Source organism: Cyprinodon tularosa, unplaced genomic scaffold (genome assembly GCF_016077235.1).
Source record: "Cyprinodon tularosa strain WSP-4 unplaced genomic scaffold, ASM1607723v1 ctg794, whole genome shotgun sequence".
In the NCBI taxonomy this organism is placed as follows: Eukaryota; Metazoa; Chordata; class Actinopteri; order Cyprinodontiformes; family Cyprinodontidae; genus Cyprinodon; species Cyprinodon tularosa.
The window spans coordinates 586198-606592 of NW_024039556.1; the positions used below are offsets into that span (position 1 = coordinate 586198).

Genomic DNA, 20395 nt, shown 5'->3' on the forward strand with positions numbered 1-20395 from the left:
GGAGGCTTTAATTTTTAAGACTAGAATCACAGTCTTCTATTGCTTTCCTTGGTCCTACCTGCCTCTAAAGAAATTGAAGCAATACTGGTTGTTTTCATAGCTGTTCACTCAAACCTTTCCTCAAGAATAAAACCAACCGGCAGGTTGGAAAGGTTTTGGTTGTGATTTTACCTGAAGTAAAATGTCCACGATCCTCTGCTGGTACTCCAAGGCCTGCTTGTCGTTCTGGACGTCATCAAACGTCTGCAGAAAGAATCAGAATCAACTTTGTTTCAGGCAACTGTTCAACCTGCAGTTCAAACAGCAGACAGTTTGTAAAAGTTTTGCTTTAAAGAGATAACAACACAGGATATGGAAGTCTATTCACAGGATATAGAAGTCTATTCATGTGTCAGAGCTGTAAATAAAACACAGAGGAAGGTGAGTTAGGATCGGACAAAAGGCCTGAATTTTTCTGACAATTCTACCTTGATTTAGACATAAAAAACTTAATTATTAAAAAGAAATATTTAAAAATATATTCATATAATTTTTAGATGTGCAAGATAAATATCGAATCTTTAATGACGAGTAAAGCTGTTTCATTTGTCGTCGGGTTGGTGACATATTTCCATAAATCTTCCCCCATAGACTCTGGTTAAAAGTGGTCCATGCGCAGTAGCTCCTCTTCGATGCTAAAGAAAGGAGCATCTTGGGGAGTATGGAAGCAGTCACAGCGCTGACATCACAGTCGTCTATTAGAAAGTGCGACTGATTTACAGGTTTTAAATTATTTAGCTACAAGGCTTGGGTAACTGCATGCAGCGAGGCTAAGGCTTTATTCTGCTTTCACTGCCTCTTTTTTCAAATGTCAGGATCTGACCCAGCATGAATAAAGACAGCTATGACTGATTTAAGGCATTTTGTAGAACATTTTAAAATGTTGTTTTTTTGTTTTTGGCATTTGTGTAAATATACTGGTGTGATACGTTAGTATAAATTTGATTGGTTGTTTGATATGTCTATTTTAAAGTTATGGAGCAAACTCCACCATCTGCTGCTGCTCAACAGTTCAGTGTTGATGCATCTATAAACCTGGAGTTAGTTTCTAGCCGATTTTCCCTGACTATGCGTTGGGTTAGAAGTTCCCGCTTTGTTCTGATCTGAGAGCTGGCAGGAAGACACAGCGCTGCTGATGCAGGGCGCTATGACCACTCCTCTGAAACTGTTTATTAACGCCTAAATTAACTTAAAATGTAGAATCCTGCAGGCAAAATATGTTCAATTTTATAATCCTGGTGCCTGAAGTTTGTACCACGTACCTGAAAAACTCTAACTTTTACTTTCAGCCGCCACAAACAGAAGGGGAAAACCCCCAAGAGGCGACCGGGTAAAAGGCAGCTGCTGCTGGGGATGTGGGGGTCTAAACTGCACCCACAGAGAAATAATATCTAAAGACAGGATGGTAATCTGGATGAACTGACTGCACTGATGATGTTTTCAGGTGGACTTTCTCACTTCAAAATATATTCAAACTACTTTTTACCCACTGATCACAGCTAGTAAATATTTTGGTTGAATGTATTTGGTTTTCAAGTCGAGCTTTGTCATATTCTATTTTTTTATCTTATCTTTACCACTTCTGTCAGTGAGCCCCAGGCCAGCTGTGGCTACAATGTAGCTTGCCACCATCAGTGTGTGAATGGGTGAATGAATGTAGTGTAAAGCGCTTTGGTCAAGTCTTCTGAATTGAAAAAAAAGGCGCTATATAAGTACAGGCCATTTTCTATTTACCATTTACCTTTTACATATCTCGATTTTATATTTAGTTAAAATGTGTTTTCCTTTGTGCAGCACCATGTGGTTTCATCTGTGAAAGGTGCTCTATGAATAAAGTTTCTTCTTCCTCTTACTGTATTAAAAACAAGAATTATTCATCATTATAACCTGTTTTAAAATAACTCACCATAGCCAAGACATTGAGAAATTCCCGAGTATCAAAATGGAGGAGAGTGTGAATAAACGGGAAAACCTCCTCCTTCTGAGAAGAGTCGCCTGAATGAAGACGAATCAGGAACTCAAACACCTGACAGAGAAACAAACACAGAAAGAACTTCATGAAAATCTGGTTATTTGGATAGATGCACACAGGATGATGAAGAAAGTTTGAAGAAAGTCTCCAGATGTTTTCCTGTAAAACTAAACTTTTCTCTGATCCTGGGTGTCATTCTGTGAGGCTCTTATAGCTCCTGTATTCATCTATAAGGACTTTGAAAAGTCGTTTATAATCAACCAAAAGGGATTCGAAGGTGAATAACAAATAAAACAGAAAATAATAAAATAATAACTATAACAAAATAGCTAAAAAATGTCTTACAAAGACAATAACAGCAATAATGGACTGTTACATCTTCCAAGGACATTGACCCTGGGAACAGAGCTTCATGGACTTACTTTGCAAACACTGAGGCTCAGATATAACACACGCATCTCTCATCTTTTTCGACTGATTACCTGCAAGATGTCATGTCGTTTCTGTGTTTTCTTATGTGCTGGGGTTTTTACAGTCTCAAACTGTATCCTGCTATGTATAAAGTTTGAAATATGATTTTTTTTCCCCCTGACCTATCGTGATCGCTTTCTTTTGTTTTTCTTAACACAAGGGCAGCGCCTTTTATGGCAGCAAGGCCTCGGATACAGCTTCCCTCCATGTAGAATGTTTTTGTCTCTTGGATGGGCTGTACCGAAACAAAATTTTCCTTCGGGGATTAATAAAGTATAATTGAATTAAATTGAACAAAATATATTAGAAGAAACAAGGACTGGCCCATTTAAAAAGATCCGTTTTAAAGTCGTAGGGAAGCGGCTGTTCCAACCGTTGCATTTCTGAATTCTCCCGAGTGGTGCATGACTTTACACGAGTGAATAAAGTGAATGTGATTGGTTGTTTATCAAGGGGCCGGGATTGTTGTGGCGGAAGGTTCGCAAGCATGTTTGATTGTGGCCGGTTTGTCTGAAGCATCTTGCTAACCAGTTAGCAACTTAGTGCTAGTAGGTTCCCAATGGGAAATTCCATTGAAACCAAGTAGCACTAAATTGGTGACTTAGAAACGACACTGTCAAGGAACGCTATGGACAGAGGAAACATGCAAGAGGAGGAGAGTTTAGTGTGGGAGGTCGTGGATGAGTCTCCTCCGTCATCCATTTTTTATTTAGAGGAGGAAAGCGGGGACGTAGATGTTGTGGAAGAGGACGCCAGGGCGGCAGAAGCTTGGTTTGGTGTAGAAGGCTTCCAGCCGTACATGTTTGAGCCCTTGCCTCGAAACACTGCCAGTTCTGTTAGCTCTACGCCTGCTGAAGACACAGACGTCCATCCCCGTGAACACTGGGACGGAACTCAATGGGAAAGGAAATGATTCTGATTTCAATTATTGCGTATATTAGCTGCAACATATGAATCGAGATGCTATGACCGAAAAAAATTTGATTGACAGATGACTGTTGATATATGATTGGCCGAATGTAGGTGTTCAGGCTGACGTATAACTAACTGGCCTGCAGAAGATAATGAAAAAACAACCCACAAATTTTTAGACAGGGTTTTTTTTTTAAATAGAAACTTTCTACATTTTGGGACAATATCGTCTAATAAAGAGTACATTTATATACATGTTTAAGCCAGAATGATTTGACATTAAAATATGATTTCTAAACGACTTTAAAATGAGCTAAAGATCCAATAGATCCAGCTGATCCTTAGAGCCACAGCTGAAAAATGTCTGGAGCAGGAGGCTACTGTAGCCTAAAAACCAATGTCTAAATGACATCTGGTGTTTGGTTGGTAGAAATGTAAGTAGAGCTATAGAGGCTGAAAGCTGTCCCATCATCTGGACAGAAAAATGATGATTGTGTCTTTAATACCAGCAAGACTTAAAGGAAACTTACCTTTATTGATTAGCTTAATATACAAATGGCATCCATTACCAGTCTGGTTCTAATCACAGTTCAGTTAAACTATTTAACTCTACAGGACAGACGAAGGTCCAGTTCAGTACCATGGAATAATGATGTGGATCTTATCTGTTATCTGAGGTGATCTGGACAGATCCACTCACTCTTTTCATCTGGACCTGAACAGAAAAGTGACCTGATGGAGTTCCTTACCTGGTTCTTCACCTGAACAACCAGATCTTCAGGGATGTCTCCGATTGGATACGCCCTTCCAGCCAGACAGCAGCTGCATCCAGAAATATGAGCAGAGAGATGTTTATCGATCAGGATACTAAATGTGACCAACATCACAGCACATTGAGGCATCTAAGCTCTTAGACTTCTGCATCAGGAGGAGTTACCTGATGTAAACCAGTAGTTTATTCCCCATCACCACATCATCGCCTGCAGCAAAAGAATAAACCGTTTTCAATTTCTATTTGGGGCTAAATATTTACCAGAAAAAAGACCCAGGCTTCAGTGCGGATGTGCTGCCCGACCTCACCTGTTAGGCTCCTCCCCTCTTTGACTCTAGGACCAATCACTGAAAAGAGTTTCTGAAACACGAAACAAACACTTCAGGACATACGGCATTTTATTCCCTAAAATAAAAGGGTGAGGCTGAAGGTGCAGATGTAAGAGAAGAAGGCAGTAATGTGAGGAAAGTTAAACTGCAAAAACTGAAAGTAAGTTTATTTTCCTTAAATAAGAGGAGTTTTTCTTGAACTAATAAGTTAAGTGATACACTTTGCCAATGGATTAAGGCAAGTTACATTTAAAATAAGAAAAAAGCAACTGTAGTCTCTTATTTTAAGTGCATAATATACAAATATCTAATGTTATACCTATTTTAAGAGTAAAACTGCTCATTCCATTAGCAGATTATCTTATGTACCTGCTCAAATTAAGGGTAAAAACACTTAATTTATGACATTTTTTAGAACTTTTTTGTAGTGTATAACAAACTTTAAAGTACCATTGATTACTCAGCATTTACAAACTTTTAATTACCTCCATTGGAGTGATGTAGTCGTTCATTCCTCGGTTGAAAATATAGATCACGGCATCATAGAGCTGGTTGTCCCAACAGACCTGGACCACCTTAAATCATGAACCAACACACAAAGAGAACAGCTCCAGTAAATAGTCAGTGTCTGTAACTAACAGAGGTGTCAAGAAACAAAGTACAAATACTTCAACAAGTACACATGTTGGCTATCTGTACTTTACTGGAGTAATTACTTTTTATTTCTACTCCTTACATTTTAAACATAGACTCATTAGTTTAATGTCATTTAAGCTCATGTTCATTATGGCCTGTTGGTATAAAAAAAATAAATAAATAAAAATAAAAACCATCAAATAATTAGTTTAATCCTGTCAATTCATTACTTTGTGGTTGGACTGGGTGCTGCCCCAAATTGTTGTTCACCTCATACCAAAATAAATAGTTTTTCAAGATGATGCAAAATTAAATTTGACATAGTTACCATTAGTTATAAAACTAAGAAAATGAAGTTTAAGGAAGTTATCATCAAGAATTGTAGAAAAATCGTCCTTCTACCAATTAAAGGAGACTCATTGAAATACTTTGAAAATCTAAATTTCCAGCCAAGTGTGTTATTGGAGGACAGGACAAGACCTTATTACTTTTGTAACGTTCAAGATGGTATATTTTGACGGCAAAAATGAAGGTCAATTAAATAAAAAATGGCCACTTGCCAAATATATATTAAAAAAAAAACTCAAGTGACAAAAATGGTAACCTTTCCTATAAAGGGTTAATAGGCGAGTGCAGAAAAGCTTCTGCCCTTAACATTTTTTCCTGCATTACTTTTATTTTTTATATTTTAAGTAGTTTTAAAAATGGTAATTTTACACTTTTACTGGAGGAAAAAGCTGAAGTTGATCCTCTAACTCAGATGTCAAGGATTAGCGTAACGTGGAGCGGATCCGGACCCAACCTGATTTAAAACATTTATAAATTACTGCATGTTGTTCGACTAGAGTGTCTAATATCACTTGCGCTGCTTCTCCTGTTAATACGGTGAAGCCCTCTAGAGCGTCCGGCTCCAGGCTACATGTGATAAAAATCATCCAATAAGCTGCTGTCAGTCTGGGTTGCTGCTGCTGCTACTTTTAGACACAGCAGGCAAACCTGTGGCAAGCCGGGCGATGGGAAAGAAGGAGAAGATGATGAGAAAAAGAGAGCAGAGAAAGTGTGGACTGCTGGAAGAACTGTGGTGAACTGGTGAAAGAAAAGTGAAATGGTGCTCAAAGATGATCCTGAACATTTAGAGGATGTTTGGCTCAACCTGCTGCTGTGAAGCAGGATTCTCCACCATGAACAGAATCAACAATAAATATGGATCCAGGCTCAGAATGAGCTCCTTGATATGTGCTTTAGAATGGCTTAGTCTCCATTCAAACCAGGTTTAAAGCCTTGCAGGGCAGCATAAAGCCCACTGCCAACATTAAGGCAGAAAAAAGAAAGAAAATAACAAACAGTCAGTTCAGGTCTTTTTTAAAATATGTGAATCAGGAAATTGATTGTTGATCTCTACTTCAAAAAATACTTTAGATTTTAAAAATGGAAAAATTTTCTTTTGTTCATTTTTTTTAATTCAATGTATAACATGGATGCATAAAAACCTGCTTTTTATTTCGGTGTTAAATTCTGTTAAAAGTAACAGATTATAATTAAAAATGTCTCCGGACCTTTACTGGTCGATGATTTTCTTTATTCGAACCCTGCTGATTTTTAATTGGTTACCCCTGGTTTAACTTCTACAAAAGTGTTTATTATTTATTAGTATTTATACTTCTACTGGAGTAATAAACATTAATACTTTGGAAAGCTCAGCTAACTAATGCACCCTGAGCCCTCCCGTACTCTACCTGCTGTATGTCCAGGCTGGTCACGTCCAGGTGGACGATGCATCTCTCCAGGCTGTCCATCATGCCGTTATCGTGGTAGTGGGCTAAGAGGTCCTTCATTACAGGCGTGGTGATGTGACCGAGCCGGTTGGCCACGATGTAAGACTCCAGGGACTCCAGGAAGACTCCCTTAGCCACCGTGTTCTCCAGCAGGCGCGAGTAGAGCTGGTTGAACAGCAGGTCTCTGTGAGAGTCAGCAGCACAGCAGAACCTTCACTCTCACATATAAAACCACCCTTTCTTTTTATTTTAAAAACAGAAATCCAAACATCTGAATGTTTTTCCAAGCAACAGAACAAAGAGCATCTTCCCACCAACACAGAGTTAAACCAATAATAAAAGTTAAGAATTTAACGGAAAAAACACAGAAAATAAATTATAATAACTTATTTTTATTATAATAAATAATAATAATATCTTTTGGATTTTACTTTATAAAAATCTTTTATGATTTTTGTGGCTCAGTTTTCAAATACTGTAATCAACCACATCATCATGTTTTAGTAAGTAATTCAAAGAATGATGAATTTAATAGATCTCTGCATCCACCTCCATATTGTTTTTTTGTGACATTAAAATGGGTTTACTGTATGTTATTATATACAGGTAAAAGCCAGTAAATTAGAATATTTTGAAAAACTCAAAAGGTGTAACTTGTACATTATATTTATTCATTGCACACAGACTGATGCATTCAAATGTTTATTTCATTTAATTTTGATGATTTGAAGTGGCAACAAATATAAATCCAAAATTCCGTGTCACAAAATTAGAATATTACTTAAGGCTAATACAAAAAAAGGGATTTTTTTAGAAATGTTGGCCAACTGAAAAGTATGAAAACGAACCTGGCATTCCTCATCTTCCTTTTCACAATACCCCACAGATTTTCTATGGGGCTAACGTCAGGGGAGTTGGCTGGCCAATTTAGAACAGAAAAACCATGGTCCGTAAACCAGGCACGGGTAGATTTTGCGCTGTGTGCAGGCGCCAAGTCCTGTTGGAACCTGAAATCTCCATCTCCATAGAGCAGGTCAGCAGCAGGAAGCATGAAGTGCTCTAAAACTTGCTAGTAGACGGCTGCGTTGACCCTGGATCTCAGGAAACAGAGTGGACCAACACCAGCAGATGACATGGCATCCCAAACCATCACTGATGGTGGAAACTTTACTCTAGACTTCAGGCAACGTGGATCCTGTGCCTCTCCTGTCTTCCTCCAGACTCTGGGACCTCGATTTGCAAAGGAAATGCAAAGTTTGCTTTCGTCAGAAAACATGACTTTGGACCACTCACCAGCAGTCCAGCTCTTTTTTTCCTTAGCCCAGGTGAAACACTTTTCGCACTGTTTCTTGGTCAACAGTGGCTTGACACGAGGTATGCGGCAGTTGAAACCCATGTCTTTCAAGCGTCTCTTGGTGGTGGATCTTGAAGCACTGACTCCAGCAGCTGTCCACTCCTTGTGAATCTCCCCCACATTTTTGAATGCGTTTTTTTCACAATCTTGACTAGGGCGCGGTGATCCCTATCGCTTGTACACTTTTTCTGACCACAGTTTTTCCTTCCCTTTGCCTCTCTATTAATGTGTTTGGACATAGAGCTCTGAGAACAGCCAGCCTCTTCAGCAATAACCTTTTCTGTCTTTCTCTCCTTGTGTAATGTGTCGATGGTCGCCTTTTGGACAGCTGTCAAATCTGAAGTCTTCCCCATTGTTTGTGTAGGCTTCAGAACTGGACTGAGAGACCATTTAAAGCCCTTTGCAGGTGTTTTGAGTTAATCAGCTGATTAGTTTGTGGCACCAGGTGTTTTCAAAATGTAACCCTTACACAATATTCTAATTTTGTGACACACGGAATTTTGGATTTTCATTTGTTGCCACTTCAAATCATCAAAATTAAATGAAATAAACATTTGAATGCATCAGTCTGTGTGCAATGAATAAATATAATGTACAAGTTACACTTTTTGAATGCAATTACTGAAATAAATCAAGTTTTTCAAATTAGTCTAATTTACTTTTACCTGTATATCGTCCCATATTTCTGTCCCATATATGGAACAATCACAGAATGATAACAAAGGTCTACGGGCCACAGGCGGCTATGCTCTACCCCTTCTATTCATTCGGCGAGCTAATCTGAGTCGTTTAATTGCATTTGGAGAGCGAGATCATCTGTGGTAGCAGCACTAGACACAAAACTCATACGGGTGAGTAGAACATGATGTAATAATGTAAAATCAAGGGCCCAGTGTAAAAAAAAAAAATGGTGTACCCCTTTAAGTATTACTGTTGAGTACTTCGTCCATCACTGATTATATCCTTCAGCGGCATCATTTCCGTATCATCCCAATCAGCCGATCCTTTCTTTGCACATTTTCTAACAATCTGCTTCATTTCATGTTTTTGTTTTGACTTCTTTAGAAAATGCTGTTTATGTTTGGACTCGGGCTCTTTAAAGTCGTAGGGAAATCATATTTAAATGTCAAATTATTCTGGCTTAAACATGTATATAAATGTACTCTTTATCACTAGATATTGTCCCAAAATTTAGAAAATTTCTATATAAAAAAAATCTTGTCTTAAAACTTGTTTTTTTTCCTCTATTTTATGCAGTTATACGTAGTTATACGTCAGCCTGAACACCTAAATTCGGCCAATCATATATCAACGGTCATCTGTCAATCAAATATTTTCGGTCATAGTATCTTGATTCATATTGAGTTCACAGGGATGGACGTCTGTGTCTTCAGCAGGCGTAGAGCTAACAGAACTGGCAAGGGCTCAAACATGTACGGCTGGAAGCCTTCTACACCAAACCAAGCTTCTGCCGCCCTGGCGTCCTCTTCGTCCCGCTTTCCTCCTCTAAATAAAAAATGGATGACGGAGGAGACTCATCCACGACCTCCGACACTAAACTCTCCTCCTCTTGCATGTTTCCTCTGTCCATAGCGTTCCTTGACAGTGTCGTTTCTAAGTCACCAATTTAGTGCTACTTGGTCCCAATGGAATTTCCCATTGGGAACCTACTAGCACTAAGTTGCTAACTGGTTAGCAAGATGCTTCTGACAAACCGGCCACAATCAAATTTGCTTGCTAATCTTCCGCCACGACAATCCTGCCTTCTTGATAAACTCCCAATCACTTTCACTTTATTCGCTCGTGTAAAGTCGTGCACCACTCGGGAAAGTTCAGAAATGCAACGGTTGGAACAGCCGCTTCCCTACGACTTTAAGCTGGGAGGCGTGATGATCCATCAGACGGCTGATTGATCACAGACCTACTGTCAGTTCATCGGCTCAGGGAGGTTTTCCCCGTTTCGCTTCGTTATCAGGATTCAAGTTTAGTGCCAAACAAAACCGCTGGACGATGTCCTTTAGTTATCATAAAAAGCTTTCTGAAACCCCCCAACGTTTAGGACTGGGCCAGATGGAAGGATTTCTACAATCAACGATGGAATCAGCATTTTTGGATTAATCTCAGGTTGTGGGATGGGCGGCCATGTTTGTCCCGCCTTCCCAGGGTCAGCATCATCAACACAACAGGAACACACACACATACTCACGCCTTGTGCAGCAGGAGGCAGTAATCCACCAAAACCGGCACCATGTCCTGGAACACAGACAAACAGATTCAGCTCCAGCCGCTCCGGGTCGCAGGGAACTTCACAGCTTTTACATTTTAATTTGTCCAAAGCTTTATGCTACTAGCTTCAGGACTGTGATCTAGAACCGCTTCAGATCAGGCTCCAGAGCTCCAGGTAGCCCTTTAGTCCACCCCTCCCCCCACGGCTCCCTGGAGCTTTTTCAAATATGAATGAAAATGGAAAAAGATGGATTTTACCTGTTTGTCTTAATGTGGTGTGCAGGAGGTTAAACAGACATTTATTATGTTTTCCAATGCTGTAATAAATGTGTATAATAAATACATTTAAAGAATAAATGTAAACATTTCTGTCAATGAAGACTTGCGTCATAGCCTGCAACGCGTTCAGCGCAGCACGGTGCCAGGCAGGGGGTTATTGTAAACTAAGCGCTGGGTTTGTCTCGGGCCATGGATCCCAAAGGGAAAAAAAGAGGAAGATAACTGATGAGAACAGAAGATTCAAAGAAAAGAACAAATCATTTGCTTTCATTATCAATGAGGAAGGATTGCCTGCATGGTTGCTTGGTAATGAGTAGTTGCCAATTAATAAAAAGGGCAATTTGGAAAGGCATTTCCAGGAAAGGAATGCTAAATATGCAACCGACCACCAAGCTGGGAGGGAGAGATTTCTGTTCTGATGTGATTTCAGAACTTCTGGATAAATTAGAGTAGAACAAAGAGGGGATTGCATCTTTTCAACAAGTCGAAACGTTCAACTATGTCAGTGTCTTCATCGATGAGCGCTTAAATCACCAAACCGACGTCAAATGTGCTAATTGGAAGAGCAAAGACTGCATTCTGGAAGTACAAAGAACTCATGAGAAACAACCTTCCACTGAAACTCTAATGCTTGGAAGCCTACACTGCAAAAACAATCTGGAAATAAGTAAAAATATCTTAGATTAAGTGTATTTACCCTTAAATTAAGTAGGTAAATAAGATGTTTTGCCAATAGAATGATTATTTTTACTCTTAAAATAACATAATTTAATAAAATACACTTCAAAAAAGACATTTCAATAGTTTTTAAATGTAAACTGTCTTATTCTATTGGCAAATGGTCTCACTTACCTCCTTAATTCAAGAAAAAAATGCCCTTATTTTAAGAAAAAAATACTTGTTATGATTTCAAAATCAGTTGGACGGAGATGTTACGCAACGAGGAGGTGCTACAAAGAAAATAAACAGAAAGGCCGACTCTGCTGCACAAGATCATCAAAAGAAAGGTCCTGTACTTCTGTCATATCAGCCGGACCTCATCTGGTCTGGATTTGAAAATGATCGTGACTCAAGCGCATGTCAAATAGGGACGAGGCAGACGGTGCACTACATGGATAGACGAGATAGGACGGGAGAAGGACGTGAGGAAGAACATGGCGGAGGCTGAGAACAAAGAAGAATGGCGTAATGCATTAGAGACCCACGATCAAAACCGGTCAGGGTGAAGAGGAAGTATTGCATCTCCACTACTGCTGCTAGTTTGGTAGCAAGCATAGAAAACTGTTCACAGATCCAACAGGTAGCGCTCTGATGCAGGGATGGGAACTTTCTTCCATTTTTTTTTTTACCCAAATCTGTCACGCTTATCCCAAGTGGGTCGGGAGCGGTGCTGGTGCATGGTTTTGGTCTGTGGAAGGAAGCCGGAGTACCCGGAGAGAACCCATGGGGTTCAAGGGGGGTTGATTACCTGGAAGTGCTGCTCCATGACCTGGACTTTGCCCTGATCCGGACACTTCTTCAGAGCGAACTCTGCAAACTGGAGGAGAAGCTCTACCATCTGTGGAGACAGAGAGCTTCAAGCCTGAGAACAAGAGATTTCATCCAACGGAAGAGTGAGAAAAACCTGGACCTTGTCACTGATTGCTGCCTTCCTCTTCTGTGAGTCTGCATGGAGGCCTGCAACAGAGAAGCACCAGTTAACACTGACCGCTTCCTCCACTTTACTGGGACCAAAGATTTAGTGGAAGGAGGATCTCAGCAGCAGCTGGCTGTCATACCCACCTACCACAGCCTTGGCAGTGCCCTCATGGAAGGACCAGGCTAGAGACAGAGCCTCAGGGAAATGCTCCTGCTTCAGGAAGCAGTCCAGGCGCTGGACAGAGACAACACGGGTCAGCCAGGCCTCTGCAGAACCACCACAGCTGTTTTCTTCACATGTAAAGCTGAATTCGGCTGCAGGGAGTTTATCTGTGCTTGGAGAGCCTCTTTAGTTTTAAATATCCCAACAAATAGTTTAACTAAGTGCTTATTCACACAGCGCTACTAAAGGCATGTTTTCACTGCAGCTGAGGGCGTTCTGCTCTGGGCAGATGACTGAAGAGCACATCGCACTGCAAAAACAATCTGGAAATAAGTTCAACATTTTTAAATTAAGTCTATTTTCCTTTAATTTGAGCAGATAAATAAGATGATCCTCCATTGGAAGGAGCATTTTCACTTTTAAATTACATAATTATATAATATACACTTGAAATAAGACAATGCAATAGTTTTTTCTTATTTAAATGTAAAGTGTCTCCCCTACCTGTTCTATTCAAGAAAAAAAATGCACTTATTTTAAGAAAAAATTACTGTTTCAGATTTTAATTTTTTGCAGAGCGAGGCAGCGAGCTCCTCCTTTACTCGTGCTTATCTGACTTTATGAAGGAGGAATATCATGCCTACCTCCTTCCAGCTCCTCAGGGACATAATGTGAGCCGACTGCAAAAGAAGCAGAATGCAGAGTTAAACAACAGGAATGGGTGTGAACACAAATAAATCCAGATCAGAACTAAATGCCCCAGACGGGCGTCTCTAGGAGAACATCCTAATGACGACCCCACGGACTGCAGGGCGGAGTCTACGGCTGTTAAAGGTTACTGTTCACTTCATAACGGAACAAGCAGGAGGATTTTCTTTCCCGTCCACAATGATGGACAGCTTTTGTTTACAAACTGTCAGCAAATGGAGCTTCCTTCCCCTTCATAGCCTACACGTCAGAAAGGTGTCCAGCACCACCTGTGATCGTTGAATGAAGACGTGTCGCCGTGTTTTTTCCTTTCTGTGGTGTACAATGACAGATGCAGTCGAGTGAGGTGCTTCATATGCTTTGATGAAAGCGAAACATGTTCAGGTGTTTTCAAATGAGAAAACCGCCTCTGAGAGATAAAAATTCCAGATAAAAAAAAAACAGATAAAACCAGATAAAAATTCAGTGTAAGGAGTTCAATGTGAAAAAAATTTTTGTGTTTAAAAATCAGTGCTAAAAAAAAATCTGTGTTTAGAATTCTGTATAAAAAAAAAATCAGTGTTTAAATACGGTGTTAAAACTTCAGTTTACAAAACAAAGGCAGATTCCAATGAGACTGTTTTTCTATTATACGCTTTTGATCGAGGCAATAATAAAATCCCAAAAAATTAGACCAAATTTTTTTCAAACGTCACTTCTGCTGAAGAAAAGTAAACTAAACTCAATAACTAGTAATAAAAGATGTGTTTCTTTGATCACATTCTGAAGGTTTTTTTCTATCGTTTCCTACCTGCCGCTGTAGGGGAAGTATTTTGATTTACTGGTTTTTTTTCTTCCATCCAAATGCAAGCAGTACTTTCCTTGGAAGAAAAAGGCCTGTTTCTGATTGGCCGGTAGAGTTTTACCTACAGACAGTTAATCAATAAAGAATTCGGCACACAGCTGAAGTTGAGCTAGAAGGCTGAGCAATGCAGAGCAGGAGAGGAGCGGGAGCACGGCTGTTGTTGCGTCCTCAGACTACGCAGTACCCCTGAAACGTGTTCGGTCTGAATGCAGCAGAAGCGGCTAGAACAAGCAGGGAAGGAACCAAAAGAGAGAGCCGACCTCTACCTTGGTGCCCAGACAGACGATCTGGCCCGCGTGGCTGGACAGGGACTGGTAGCAGGCTTTTTCTCCAACCAGCGCCTGGAACACAAAGACCTCCGTTCAGCCTGAACCAGAACACATCACTGTCACTGCATCAGTACATGTGGCTCCATTCAAAGAAGCACTGAAAAAACCATCTAAAAATAAGAAAAAAATGTCTTAAATGAAGTCTATTTAATTTGATGATCTACCAATGGAATGAGTATTTTTACTCTTAAAATAAGATAATTAGATGGTATTCACTTGAAATAAGGCAATGCATTTTTTTCTTATTTTAAATATAAATTATCTTGTTCCCTTGGCAAAGTGTCTCACTTACCTCCATAATTTAAGAAAACATGCACTTATGTTAAGAAAAAATTATTTACATTTTTTGTAGTGAGATTTCAGTTTCAGGACGAAACAATGAAAAAATTAAAATCTAAATAAGTCGTTTTTCCTTAAAATAAGTGCTTTTTTTCTGGAACTGAGGAGGTAAGTGAGACTGAGTGAGATAATTGGAATACACTGCAAAAATGGTCTAGACATAAGTAAAAATGTCTTAAATCAAGCGTATTTACCCTTCATTGTAGTAGGTAAATGGGATGATTTGCCAATGGAATTAGTGTTTTTACTCTTAAAATAAGATTATTAGATAATATGCACTTGAAATAAGACAATGCGGTTGCTTTTTCTTATTTTAAATGTAAATTGTATTGTTCCATTGGCAAAGTATCTCACTTAACTCCTCAATTCAAGAACAAATGCACTTATTTTAAGCAAAAATAACTTATTTAGATTTCCATTTTTTGCAGTGTACAACGATTTACATTAAAAATAATAAGAAAAAAAAACAATTGCATTGTCTTATTTAAAGTTCATATTATATAATTATCATATTTCAAGAGTAAAAATAATACACATTCCATTGGTAAATCTTATGTACCTGCTCTTTTAAAGGTAAACAGACCTAATCTGATAAATCTGTACACACTGAACACACGATCTAGAAATAAGTCAATATTTCTTAAATTAAGTGTATTTACCTTTAACTTGAGTAAATAAGATGATTTGCCAATGGAATGACTACTTCTACTCTTAAAATAAAATACTTAGATAATATCCACTTGAAATAAGACAATGCAATTGTTGTTTTCTTATTTTAAATATAAATTGTCTTTTTCCATTGGCAAAGTTTCACACTTACCTGCTTGATTAAAGAAAAATGCACTTATTTTAATAAAAAATGACTTATTGAGATTTCTGTTTTTTCCAGTGCATATTTGTAGACTGTTTTTGCAGTGCCTGGATCTGGAAGTTCGACCTGCTAAAGGCCCGTTCCGGACGGACCTGCCTCTCACCAGAGCCTGAGAGACGTTCCCTCCGGTCGCCAACGATTTGAAGTGTCGACTGTTGTAGACCAGCTGCACCTGCTCCAGATCCAGAGTCTCCAGAACCTCCTGCGAGGGCCGGTCCACGACGTGCAGCTTCTCGTGGCTGTCCAGCAGCACCAAGGTGCAGCTGTTGATCCACTGCGGACACACAGAGGTTCATGTTGGGGCGGAGCCGCTGTTCTGTCCCGAGCAGCGGCTCTGGGTCGGTGCTTACGTTCAGACTGATGATGTCACAGCTCAGGTGGAGTTGTCTTTGTTTGATCACATGGATGGTGCCGCTCTCCTCCTTCTTCACCTTTGCAGATGGTAGATGAGGTCAGAGACACACAGGGAGGAAAAACTATGCAGCCTAAGAGAGCAATGATCAGCTGAATATTTGGTCACATGACAGCAAAGATGAGCAGATACCAGGAGGAAGTGGACGGTGTCTCCTTTACAGAAGGCAAGGACGGGGTTGACCGTCTTCTGGACGGGAACAAACTGCCAGGCCAGCTGGGGGACACTGGTCGGGTCCGACTGAGGAATGAAAACATCCAAACAAAGAAGCTGTTTTTTAAATGCAGCTGCAGAGGAAACTAGAGTTCCTCCACAACCAGCATCGCAGCCGGAGCTAGAGGCTGACCACCCGGCTGGACGGCTCGGGTCAGAACACTGGGAGAAGGTATCTGTCCTGGAGATCAGCATCACCTGGATGATCCACCGCCAGCTCCAACAGCTCTGAGTGGCAAAGTCAAAGCACTGAGATCTGACTGAGACGCTCTGATGATGCGAAACTTCTTATCTCTAACCTGATTGATCAAAACCGTTTGTTTCATATTTATCATTTTATCAACCTTTGCTGGATGATCTCAAATAAGGAAGGGGGGTGAATATTTAAACACAGAAGGAAAGTGAAGGGAGGGAATACTTTCTCCCATCCTGTGCGAATCTACAGCAGACAGACAGAAGGAAAGGTAATGTGACCTTGGTGTAGGGCAGCGTCATCCAGACGTTCAGGCTGGGCTTCAGTCCAATCACCAGGATCTGGGTAACACCAAAGAAACACCTTATGAGTTCTGGTGTTCTGGTTCTGTCCCGGCTGGCGGGTCCAACGCGTACCTTGGTGAGGGAGGCCATGGCGAGCAGAGAGTAGCAGGTGATGGGATGGTCTTTGAGGTCCGGAGGCGTCCGCAGAGGTTCCACGCAGCACACTTCTCCTTTAGAGCCGCTGAACAGACACCGGGAGTCACAGGAGCGCATCCCCATGACCCGCCTGGGAAGAACCGCCACACAGAACACACCTGTCACAGCCGAGCCCAAAATGAGACGACCGCCACCGAGCGTGTCGATTCCCACAGCTTAGAACGGGCCGGAACCAAGCGGGCTGCTGGACGGGCCTCACCTGAATGTCAGCTCAAACACGGAGCCTCCGCTGTCGTTGCAGACCGCCAGAGTCGGGTCGTCTGTGAACTACAGCAGAGGTAGAGGTCAGTCCAGGAAGGGACCGGTTCTACAGAACCGTCTGGGAGAAGGAACGACCATCCTCCTCCTCACAGAACTCTCAGTTCAACCTAAGCACCAAATGTTCTGCTACCAGACAGAGATAACGGGTCGAGTCCACCGCCTCTTATACAGCCGCTGCTGGTCCAACGGAGCCGCTGTCTGTGATTGGACCTTTACTGAATCTCTAGGGGGCGCCGTTTGTAAAGTTAAGCAGTCAAAAATTAGGAGCAATCTTTATGGTTATGTAGCGTGTTTTAAGAGAAAAATAAGGGGCTTATTTTTTTCCATATAATTTTTTTACTGTCATTCATTCATTTATAAAAAAAATAACTTTTTTTAAAATAAATATTTAGTTTGGAGCTAAATATTTAGTTAGCAAATTAAATATTTAGTTTGTTAAATAAATATTTAGTTTGCAAATTAAATATTTAGATTTTTAAATACATTTTTAGCTCCAAACTAAATATTTAGTTTGTTAAATAAATATTTAACTCCAAATTAAATATTTAGTTTGAAATTTAAATATTTAGTTTTTTAAATAAATATTTAACTCCAAATCAAATATGCAGTTTGTTAAATAATTATTTAGCTCCAAACTAAATATTTAGTTTGGAAATTTAATATTTAGTTTGTTAAATTAATATTTAGCTCCAAATTAATAATTTATTTTGCAAATTAAATATTTAGTTTATTAAATAAATATTTAGTCTGGAGCTAAATATTTAGTTTGCAAATTAAATATTCATTTTGAAAATTAAATATTTTGTTTTTTAAATAAGGTTTTTGGCTACAAACTAAATATTTAGTTTGCAAATTAAATATTTAGATTTTTAAATACATTTTTAGCTCCAAATTAAATATTTAGTTTGTTAAATAAATATTTAACTCCAAATCAAATATGCAGTTTGTTAAATAATTATTTAGCTCCAAACTAAATATTTAGTTTGGAAACTAAATATTTAGTTTGTTAAATAAATATTTAACTCCAAATTAAATATGCAGTTTGTTAAATAATTATTTAGCTCCAAACTAAATATTTAGTTTGTTAAATAAATATTGAACTCCAAATTAAATATGCAGTTTGTTAAATAAATATTTAACTCCAAATTAAATATTTAGTTTGTTAAATAAATATTTAATCCAAATCAAATATTTAGTTTGTTAAATAAATATTTAACTCCAAATTAAATATTTAGTTTGAAATTTAAATATTTAGTTTTTTAAATAAATATTTAACTCCAAATCAAATATGCAGTTTGTTAAATAATTATTTAGCTCCAAACTAAATATTTAGTTTGGAAATTTAATATTTAGTTTGTTAAATTAATATTTAGCTCCAAATTAATACTTTATTTTTCAAATTAAATATTTAGTTTATTAAATAAATATTTAGTCTGGAGCTAAATATTTAGTTTGCAAATTAAATATTCATTTTGAAAATTAAATATTTTGCTTTTTAAATAAGGTTTTTGGCTACAAACTAAATATTTAGTTTGCAAATTAAATATTTAGATTTTTAAATACATTTTTAGCTCCAAACTAAATATTTAGTTTGTTAAATAAATATTTAACTCCAAATTAAATATTTAGTTTGTTAAATAAATATTTAACTCCAAATTAAATATTTAGTTTGTTAAATAAATATTTAACTCCAAATCAAATATGCAGTTTGTTAAATAATTATTTAGCTCCAAACTAAATATTTAGTTTGGAAACTAAATATTTAGTTTGTTAAATAAATATTTAACTCCAAATTAAATATTTAGTTTGTTAAATAATTATTTAGCTCCAAACTAAATATTTAGTTTGTTAAATAAATATTTAACTCCAAATTAAATATTTAGTTTGTTAAATAAATATTTAACTCCAAATCAAATATGCAGTTTGTTAAATAAATATTTAACTCCAAATTAAATATTTAGTTTGAAATTTAAATATTTAGTTTTTTAAATAAATATTTAACTCCAAATCAAATATGCAGTTTGTTAAATAATTATTTAGCTCCAAACTAAATATTTAGTATGGAAATTTAATATTTAGTTTGTTAAATTAATATTTAGCTCCAAATTAATACTTTATTTTTCAAATTAAATATTTAGTTTATTAAATAAATATTTAGTCTGGAGCTAAATATTTAGTTTGCAAATTAAATATTCATTTTGAAAATTAAATATTTTGTTTTTTAAATAAAGTTTTTGGCTACAAACTAAATATTTAGTTTGCAAATTAAATATTTAGATTTTTCAATACATTTTTAGCTCCAAAATAAATATTTAGTTTGTTAAATAAATATTTAACTCCAAATTAAATATTTAGTTTGTTAAATAAATATTTAACTCCAAATTAAATATTTAGTTTGTTAAATAAATATTTAACTCCAAATCAAATATGCAGTTTGTTAAATAATTATTTAGCTCCAAACTAAATATTTAGTTTGGAAACTAAATATTTAGTTTGTTAAATAAATATTTAACTCCAAATTAAATATTTAGTTTGTTAAATAAATATTTAACTCCAAATCAAATATGCAGTTTGTTAAATAATTATTTAGCTCCAAACTAAATATTTAGTTTGGAAACTAAATATTTAGTTTGTTAAATAAATATTTAACTCCAAATTAAATATGCAGTTTGTTAAATAATTATTTAGCTCCAAACTAAATATTTAGTTTGTTAAATAAATATTTAACTCCAAATTAAATATTTAGTTTGAAATTTAAATATTTAGTTTTTTAAATAAATATTTAACTCCAAATCAAATATGCAGTTTGTTAAATAATTATTTAGCTCCAAACTAAATATTTAGTTTGGAAATTTAATATTGAGTTTGTTAAATTAATATTTAGCTCCAAATTAATACTTTATTTTTCAAATTAAATATTTAGTTTATTAAATAAATATTTAGTCTGGAGTTAAATATTTAGTTTGCAAATTAAATATTCATTTTGAAAATTAAATATTTTGCTTTTTAAATAAGGTTTTTGGCTACAAACTAAATATTTAGTTTGCAAATTAAATATTTAGATTTTTAAATACATTTTTAGCTCCAAACTAAATATTTAGTTTGTTAAATAAATATTTAACTCCAAATTAAATATTTAGTTTGTTAAATAAATATTTA

At 37.1% G+C, this 20395-nt stretch overlaps 1 protein-coding gene across 4 annotated transcripts in view; it reads right to left on the bottom strand.

The window, feature by feature from the left end:
• The window catches only part of vps8 (VPS8 subunit of CORVET complex), a 68643-nt gene that overhangs the window by 37262 nt on the left and 10986 nt on the right, over nucleotides 1–20395 (bottom strand). For all 4 annotated transcript variants that reach the window (XM_038271199.1, XM_038271198.1, XM_038271197.1 and 1 more), the window contains 19 exons: nucleotides 17175–17242; nucleotides 16892–17045; nucleotides 16757–16816; nucleotides 16202–16309; nucleotides 16008–16088; nucleotides 15761–15931; nucleotides 14385–14459; nucleotides 13211–13246; nucleotides 12548–12638; nucleotides 12396–12442; nucleotides 12234–12323; nucleotides 10467–10513; nucleotides 6868–7090; nucleotides 4981–5070; nucleotides 4475–4526; nucleotides 4332–4374; nucleotides 4144–4216; nucleotides 1946–2065; nucleotides 172–243 (listed from right to left, as the gene is read on the bottom strand). In XM_038271199.1, the coding sequence (XP_038127127.1) occupies nucleotides 172–243; nucleotides 1946–2065; nucleotides 4144–4216; nucleotides 4332–4374; nucleotides 4475–4526; nucleotides 4981–5070; nucleotides 6868–7090; nucleotides 10467–10513; nucleotides 12234–12323; nucleotides 12396–12442; nucleotides 12548–12638; nucleotides 13211–13246; nucleotides 14385–14459; nucleotides 15761–15931; nucleotides 16008–16088; nucleotides 16202–16309; nucleotides 16757–16816; nucleotides 16892–17045; nucleotides 17175–17242 (1701 nt within the window). The remainder of the gene's footprint in view (nucleotides 1–171; nucleotides 244–1945; nucleotides 2066–4143; nucleotides 4217–4331; nucleotides 4375–4474; nucleotides 4527–4980; nucleotides 5071–6867; nucleotides 7091–10466; nucleotides 10514–12233; nucleotides 12324–12395; nucleotides 12443–12547; nucleotides 12639–13210; nucleotides 13247–14384; nucleotides 14460–15760; nucleotides 15932–16007; nucleotides 16089–16201; nucleotides 16310–16756; nucleotides 16817–16891; nucleotides 17046–17174; nucleotides 17243–20395) is intronic.